The 9,130-nt window shown below is 38.9% G+C and overlaps 1 protein-coding gene across 2 annotated transcripts in view; it reads right to left on the bottom strand.

Annotated features, from left to right (window-relative positions):
- Positions 1 to 6,025: 6,025 nt before the first annotated feature.
- Positions 6,026 to 9,130, bottom strand: part of LOC138021312 (neurexin-4-like) — a 25,711-nt gene continuing 22,606 nt past the window's right edge. For both annotated transcript variants that reach the window (XM_068868157.1, XM_068868156.1), the window contains exons 2-4: positions 9,018 to 9,130; positions 8,109 to 8,226; positions 6,026 to 7,023 (exon numbers count right to left, since the gene is read on the bottom strand). The exon at positions 9,018 to 9,130 is cut by the window's right edge and continues 138 nt beyond it. In XM_068868157.1, the coding sequence (XP_068724258.1) occupies positions 6,392 to 7,023; positions 8,109 to 8,226; positions 9,018 to 9,130 (863 nt within the window). In that variant the 3' untranslated portion in view covers positions 6,026 to 6,391. The remainder of the gene's footprint in view (positions 7,024 to 8,108; positions 8,227 to 9,017) is intronic.

Below are 9,130 nucleotides of genomic sequence, written 5' to 3'. Positions count from 1 at the left end.
AACACTCAAGATCCAGCCAGCAAAATGTGACAGGCAATGTCCTGGCTATAACAGAGGGTGTGGGTAATCAATAATATAATTTGGAAGCTTGAGAACATGCCGAGAAACTCGGAGCTACAAAATTCCACCCCTGATAACAGATGCTGCACATCGAAGCGGAGGCAATGAGGGAAAGGAAATAAAAGAGAGGTAGAATTCCATCCAGTTATGGCCTCAACCCTTGTAAAACAAAGACATGCCTCCAACCTACCTTCTAGGAAGAAAAGAGGAATACAATCACAATTTTATGATTCCAAGAAAAAAAAAATAACATAGTTTTTATATATAACTCTGAATCGAAGTCTCATGAAAAGACAATCGATCGTAAAAAGAGGAAAATGTCTGACTGTTTTGTCAAAAGGAAGAAATTGATCACGTGCTAGGCAACCATTACGGTGCACGTTATCACCTTGTGTCAACTCAATGAACTACGGGAAAGAATGTTAATCGTTCGTCGTTTTCAGAGTAAAACAACGTCTTTGGTTTTTTAATTTTGTTGCAATATTTAACTGAATATTTATATTTCATCTGTTGGGCCAGGAAGCCTTCTTTGTCGGGTTCCTGAGAACGTTTTCTTTTTACTTCAGGGTGAACTATTTACACAATCGCGAGGTTAAGCGGCCATGTAATTGAAAATCTGAACATCTATGAGATACAAAAACAGACTTATGAATTATCACAAATTACAATGCTGACAAGCACAAAAGCAGAAGAAATGGTTAATAAATATGAAATTTGTTACTATTTGAATGTTTTTGGGTTAGAGTAAAGGGATATATTGTCGCGCAAATGATGTAATTTCATGGCAATCAAAATTCGCAAAAAGCGTGAGTTTCGTGGAAACGATCTTCGCACTAGCAAGTCGTAGCAATAAATTGGATTAAGCAAGAAGTTAAAGAAATATTGCTGGCTTCCCAAATAAGCTTCATTTTGCACTACAATGACAAAATCATTTGTCAAAGAAATTAAATTCCTGTCTCCTCGCGTATCACATTTTAACGCACGTATGCAAATTTGTTAACTCAATTCACCGCGTCCCGATTCTCGCGAAACTTTTCTTCTTTCAAATATTAACAAAAATATCATAATTTCTCGTGAAGCGTTTCATTTTTTATGGTCAAATAAACGCTAAAAATAAAGATTTTTTAACGATCTCTCCGTAGATATTTATTCATTAATTAAATATTTTCTGTCAAAATTTGCAAAAACAATCAAATCACAAAAATAGCAACGCACGCAACAAATTTAGTCGCATTTACTTACCTCTTCGTCGAATTCTCATGCTTAACACAGGGATTTTTAGTTATTGTGAAAATGTTTCTATGTTCGTTAGCAATCATCCTTTCAAATTTTAGAGGAATCGACCAGCCCGCGAATATTTTACGAGTATTTTTTAATGGGATGTCAAAAGGCCAAGTGGATGTTGTGCATAATCGGGCAAGTTCGGGCGATCAAGAAGCGCGTGAGACCCGTTATAAATATTTTTTCACAAAACGTTCCCGAAGCGTCAAGTATCACCACAGAAGACAACAACATCATTCTAAAAGCTTTTTCTACGCAAAAAGTAGGTTCTGGAGGTAATTTTGAGAGTAGAAATCAAGTTTACGGCAGACGGGGAATATAAAGTCACGAGGCCGTATAGTATATTAGGCTGATTTAGCAACAGAACGGGAACCTCAACTGGCGACGGGAGAACGCGCGGAATAGAAATTTTTCTGCGCGTGCCGTCGTCAACTGACGTTCCCATTCCGTTGCTAAATCAGCCTAATTAATGAAGTTAACACAACAGAAAGACGCAAACCTCATTTTGGCACGAAAATGCTTTACTATTGTAATGGTTGATGGTTTCTATGTCTTTACAAGGAAGACAAAGCGCGCGCCTTTAAAAACGCCTTGCAGAGCCTGCAGTATTTGCTATTAGAGGCAAAAACCCCTTCCTATTTCATTACGTCCGTGAAGACAAGAAACTCAATCGTGTCAAATTACCATACGCAATTGCAACAATAAATTTTAGGATCAAACCCTTTCCATAAGGAACCTTTTCCTTGAATAATAAAGCACAAAATAGACGACAAGCTTTCCTCCAAATAATTCTTGGCTGTCACATTTCCAATTATTTTTTTACCTGAAGACTGTGCAGCGGAGTTGAGTACAAATAAATACAACCTAGGCAACAGAGATCACAGATCCACTTAAGATGTTCGATTCCTTCTCTTTCTTTATTGAACCCATAAGTTACCAGAGAATTTTCCACTTGGTTTCAGTGTTCGACATAACAGCACACTTGGTAAAATATTAGAAATACAACTCACTTTGATTTCGGTTCAAGGGGCGATAGATTGTTGTCGAAGTCCATTACTCGTCGCTTTTAAGATTCCACATATTTGTTTTTGACCGCCGGTCTTGTTTATCTAATTGACGTTGCATTATTGAGCTCCATAAGGGTATATTTTGTTTAAAGATGCACTAAAAAAACACCATGCACCATGACTTTCGACCCCATTGCAGGTTAATTAAATGTTCTCCTGTGTGCACCAGAAAAATATACGCATTACCCCAGCCCCCTCAAACCTAACAAAATACACAAAGAAGCCTCTACGCACAAAGGCATCACTTAGCAGGGAAGTGACAGGGAAGAATTTTGCCGACACGGAAAAAAGAAAAAAAAAGAAAAAAAAAATGGGGAAATATTACACATTTTCCGACTAGGATTGCCATACTGGCAACCGAGTAAATAATATCGGAATGTTCAACCGTGACCAAAACACGTGGCTTAAAGATATTAAACATTCACCTGTATAATTCACGTGCTTCATTAATACGGAGCGTTCAGCCAAACCATAATTTTTTGATAAGGGTTTTCTGTTCATCCCATCAAACGTTTGAAGTGTTTGCTTTCTCGTCTCTGCTTGATTGACAATATTAAACCAAGCGAACGTTAGGCAAATAAAACCCCGTAAGCAAATTATGTATTCCAGCTGCGTATCGCTGGAAAAAAAAAAACAGCTGTATAATTGGCAGTAAATTGTGACAACCTCACATGAACATAAATATTACAAAAACCGGCAGAAACACAGTACTTAACTCAAGCCGGGATATTCTAGACGTTTTTTCCTTGACGATCGCTATTGGTTGATTGGTTGTGTTTCTGATTGGTTTTCAATGGGGTCATCTGGTGTGTTTGTGTTTGGTTTCTTATCCTTATTTATGTCTTTGCTCCGCTGTCATCTCTCATTCCCTCTTCAACTCCAGAGCAGGAAGGAGCTCTCTCTCCAGCCGGGGTACTCACATACCGCCAAAATGATATGCACACACAGTACTATTTTATGCGCCATATACACGCGCGTGCTTAATAAATTTTTCTGCACCGAAATTTGCACGTGTTATGGAGCTCGGGTTACGTGTTCAAACTTGCCCTTAATTTATGTACAACACGAACGTGCGAGAGTCTTAGCAATTCTCCAGGCAAACACGCTCTTAAAATTTCCTTGTTCCCGACCACCAGTGTACACAACTTGCAGCAATCCTGGCTTCTGATGTAGTTACCATCTTCGACGAAAACCTTCAGCTAGTGTCTAATTTTCTTCCTCTTTTGGGGGAGATAAATTAATCGAAAACATCACGTTTAGTTGTCTAAAGCCTGACCGATTCTCAACGACTAGTGTGCGGCTGATAACTTGCTAACGAGAAGAACCATTGAATTTTGAGGGTTGTCCAATAAAGCTATACATAATGTGATTAAGGTTATTTGGTGTAGGGGTCACAAGAGTCCAAACAAATTTCTTAGGGAGACACCTTGTGAAACATTGCATAGTTTATGTTAAGTACCATAATTCCCGTTATGCAGCTGTATTGGACATTACGTCAATTTTGGAGGAAGGGGGGTAGGGCAGAAAGGTATAGACTAGAACCTAAACAAGGACCACCTTGCGCCATATTTGTCGCCTTTATTTAACCGCGGTGTTGAGGTACAGTTCTGTCAATTACGTCTCTCAACGAGAAATATCAAGGCCATTCGTTAATGAAGCAACTTGGGTAGATGCAAAGATGCCTGGAGAGAGGTTTTCAAACTGTCTCAAAATAACCAGATTTTATCTCCACTACACGACAGCTAACACACATAGCTTATGGCAAACAGGTCTGTATGACCGTACAATCAGTTTTCACACCGTTATACCACTGGGCTATCAAGCCATTTAGTGATCGGTCGGTTGCAAGTCTGTATTACCTTGGCGAGCAGGGTTATCTGCTTTACTCCGAGGGGTTTCGTACTCCAGTTTTCTTTACTCATCAAAAACCAACAATTAGGGTTTACTGAAGACTCTGCTGGTAGGGGAAGAATTGAATCGTTATATAGCTGGTATACGTGTCTTAGCCAGGAAGGAAAGAAATACGGTCATCGTGTGAATGGAGCTAAAAGATTGCTGATTGTAAAATCTTAGGAGCTGGCAGATAAAAGAGCAGGCGGTGTTTGGAACCAAGGTAATATCACAACTTATGCTTTTCAAACTGAGCTAACCGAGCTCCTCGCAACTGCAGGAAAACGTCACCTAGGTGCTGCCATAGGATCTAAAAACTATAAATACCTGTATTTCCATGCATATGGAAAAATCCAGGGTTAGCGGATTGCAAAGAGCCTACAACATGTGTCTTACGTTTTTTTCACTACAGGATATTCTTGCGCAGTATCAGTAATCCGTTCTCTTACTTCTTGATTTAGCATTATGTTTATTTTCATTCAATATCAGTGATTTTGTAACTTCTTGTTAAAGTCCCGTAGGAAGAGCTAGCAACCGTCAAGCTTGAGCCTTGGTCCCTACCCAGATTTCCTGCCTCTTTTTTTTTTTCCCTGCTGGTTTTTTTGGGCAGGTTTTTTCCGGACTCCGTCTGACCGCATTTTGTTCGTTGTTAGGGGCAGCTCAGCTTTTTTCTATTTTGCGCTCTATTTTGCATTGCATGTCATTGATGCAATGTTGTTTAAATATTTTTATTATTTGTCTTATTTCAGCTTTATAGGTTGCTTACTCGTAAGTCTTCTCGTTTAGGTCCTTATTAATTTTCGTCGTTTATTTGTCTAGCTTAGGACATGAATTTAATTTAAAGTTTCAGTAAAAGATGTACAAAGCACCTGCCAAGGTATAAGTGCCACCTGATCTCTGATTATGAACTCCCCAGCCTTACTGGCAGCCTAAATGCATGGTACTGAGCCCGCGTGCTTAAACTGGGATGTTAACAATGTTCGAACTGTACTGTCAGAGCTCTTGAGCTTATTGACAGAAGGCCTAGGCATGCGTGCACTTAGTGAGCCTAGCTGTTCGTATTTTTTTGTATTTGTGGCAGAGTTTGATTTCCCCAGCCTAACTGACAGCGTAACGGACACTAAGGCTGTGTGCTTAATTGGGGATATGAGTGCAACTGGAAAACATGCAGAGCCGTAGCTGAACTTCCCGAGCCAACTTCCCAGCAGGAGGTGTTATTCTTTACTAGGAGGAGTTTGTCATTAGCACTTTGATTCTATTATATAATTAAGGATAACAGCCTAGTCCTGGAACATTTTCAGTCCTGGAGAATCCCACTGAATGCTTGTAAATTATATTTTAGTACTCTAGAGTGCTGGTTCCTAGAGTTAAGGATTGGATTGTATGCTATACGTTAGGTTCGTTTTCGGTAGTCCAACGCAAATTTAACCTATTTGCCTTAAGCTATGTGTGTTAGCTGTCGTGTAGTGGAGATAAAATCTGGTTATTTTTTGAGTTCGCAAAAAGCCCGAAGAGGTTTGGCATGTGAAGAAACTTCAAAAATATTCACGAAAGACATATATGAAGGATGATTTATAATAAGAACAAGCAATACAAATTAGGCTACGTTTCAGTCGATCAAAACCTCGCTTATAAGGACTTTTTTCCGGATACTGTTGTTCCCTCCCCAGATAAAAAGAAACTGACACATCGAAACTTTAAAGAGTATGCACGGGCAAGCGATATTAAATGTTGAAAAACCTGCACTTTCTCCCAGAAGAAGATTTATTTCGTGCCTTTTAATTTTAAATTATATGCGACAAATGTGTCAGTCAAGTTTAAAAGATCAAAGCGACGATTCATCTAATATGAATAGAAAGATAAACAGAATCGTCTTAAAACAAATTTGTTTGATGTTTCCTGGATTACACTGAGAAACACAGAAAAACGTAAAATAAAGAAACTATATATCTACTGCCCGATCGATAGCAAAAACACTCCTTTTCAGGTATATCACTGGTGTATTATTCAGCATCATTTGATCATTTCTGATTGTCAAAAAACTAGCAGAACTATCACGTGATATGTCTTTGTTAAAACACCCAAATGACGCTTCAAATAACGCCATAGCACTTCAATTTCCCCAATGTATGGTAGCCTTTTTCATCTTCGGTTTTATTTCCTCCTCCCCATCCCACGTCTCCAAATCTAAGCTGTTTGACTGGAAGAGTGGACTTGTCAGTAAGCAGACCGCTGTCTACACGCCAATTTGCGTCATTTTTGTCACAATTACAATTTTTTTTTCCTTTACATGACATATTCATCCCGCATGCACATTTCCCACTTCCAGGTGTTGCTCCGCCCCAGTACGTCATTTTGTTTGAATCTCGGGATACCCACCACCCAAAGGGATCTTTACTGGAATTAAACCGTAATCTAGAGTGATAACACTCGTACTTGATAAACTGTTCGCAGTGTGCTGAGACTCTCGTGAGCATCACCAGTTGGGACAAATTCACTCCAGTGTAATTAATGTCACGTGAGTAACACCCAGGCGCATTGCACCCATCCACCAATGTTTTATTCTCACTGTTGTGAATGATGACTGTCACACCAATTCCATTCTTGTCAGTCATGTTACAGATGACATTAAAAGGCGCTGATTTTCCTTTACCATCAGGATCGATTAAGTGAGCTCCACTCTCTGCTGCAGGATGCAGTTGTTTTAAATGGCTACAAGATTTTGCTGAGGAGGAGAGATCATAAAATACCAAAGACATGTCAGACATCCCCTACTCGCAACTGCTTGATTTATATTCGGTGATTTCATCGGCACAAAAAGGCAAGCACTCCTGAGATAATCTGTTCATTTCTTTAGTAAGGAGTTTCTTAACCCATTTTAGATGTCATGCAGTTTTAGCAATGTGTGATTTAAGTCTGAGTGTTACTGCCAAAATTATATTGGTTTTTCGTATTTCCTTTTTTGCTTTTGTAACCTTCATTGAATTATTATCTTACGGTTTTTGTGGTTTTTGCTACGGATACATTTGCCCAGGTACGATCGAGAATCAAGGAAATCTATTGTCCTTTGTATTTAGTTAGTGTTTCTCTTGATAGTGTTCAGGAAAATAGGTAGTGCTAGTCAACGTGTTAAGATCGAGACGTAGGTTCATAGTTAACGCTGCTAGATATTGCTTCACTCCAAGCTGTAACGTCTCATCGCCTCGCTTGGAATAAACATTGCCTACATTCAACCGTTGTAAATTTTGTCGTGACAAAACCGTTTTTTAACCGCGTTAAGAAGCTCTGACAATATAGGACCAAGGGATCGACAGTAACTTACTTCTGCTCTCAACTAGCTCTCTCAACCGAGTCCAAATAGATGGATACAGTTCACGTGACAAAATTACAACCAAGCAGAAATTTTTCTTTTGCTTCAAGTGGAAGCCAGTGGCAATTTTCGTGACATTTTGAAGTAGTGAGCACGTTAGTCGAATTTGTGTGTCGATGAAACTTTTTTGTTTTTCAATTTTCGAGTAAATGAGCACTTAAATTTCACATGCAAACATAAACACAATGCCAAATTTTACTACATTCATTATTTTTTTGACTGTACCCTCTTCGATTCAATGAGCACTTTAGAAATTTCTTAGAAGTTAAGAATTTTTTCCTAAAATTGTTTCGCAATTTTGTTATATCTGTGGCTTAGTTATTTGTAGTAAATTTAACAGCATAAGAAATTTGCAGTCCATTCTCTTTCCAACATTGCGGTCTCTGTTATCTTATTAAGCGTTTCACTTGCACATTAAAATCAGCACTTTTGTAATTTACCCATCTCGCAATGAATTCCGGCAAAGGAACTGTTGGTACAAAGGCACCGAAATCCTTTTCTAGTAAATCCAGCTTGACAAGTTCCACCATTTAGACACGGTCTGCTGCTGCAGGGATTCTGAAACAAAAGACCAACGCTACGGGTAAGAAACCCGGGAATAATCAAACTGCTTCGTAAGTCATATCCCGGAAAACGAAGCTGAGGAATAAGTGAATGATTGCTTATTGATTCAGTGTTTTTAAGTATACGCTCAAGAACCAGATGCGTCGACAACGAAGTGCTGTTTTGGGAAGTCAGACTAGATTTGAAAGCAGGACATTCATAGGATTGGCCTATGTTTTGTAAAAAGAAAAAAGTAACGTGGGATTTGAATGCAAAAATGTTGGCGTAACTTTAAACGGCAAACAAAGCGCTATAATTGCTTTAGTGAACTATCCAAAGCAAAGTGCCAAAAATCGAACAAAGCAATATCGGAATTTTTTTGATAGTAAATGTGATTGAAAGTTCTTAGCCCGGTAAACGAATGAGAAGAGACGTTGATCTGCCAGTGATTCGGTCATACTCGGAGAAAATCCGAGTGCTCCTAAGGCGACTCGAACCTAGGACCCTCCGATCAAATGAACCAAGTTTAACGCTTCACTCCCACGAGTCTCCTGTATTTCAGTGGTGGAACATCCGAATTAGTAATCGGAAGCTCGTAGGTTCGACTCCAGCAAAGGAGAAACCGGATTCTTTCCGAGTATCCGGCCCGTGTCTCTGACAGATTACTATTATTCAAGTTCAATTTCCATTCTCGCAATTCTCATTTAATAGACTAGAGTTCGAAAACTACATCTTTAATTTTTCTTCCATGATGTTTCAAACAAAGCTTAACTAAACTGAAAAATGTATCATCTAAGCATTTTTACCTCAATTTCCAAGTAAGTGTGACCTCCCATGCTACTCAAGACAGACTCTTTTTGAGCAGTAGCATTGTTCAATTCACAAGTCAGCTTTCCTCCTGTTAGGGGCCCCATGTTAA

The sequence above is a fragment of the Montipora capricornis genome, chromosome 10, assembly GCF_036669925.1.
Source record: "Montipora capricornis isolate CH-2021 chromosome 10, ASM3666992v2, whole genome shotgun sequence".
Classification (NCBI taxonomy): domain Eukaryota; kingdom Metazoa; phylum Cnidaria; class Anthozoa; order Scleractinia; family Acroporidae; genus Montipora; species Montipora capricornis.
Note: the sequence above shows the minus strand (reverse complement) of the source record. Positions and strands in the feature narration are given on the sequence as shown.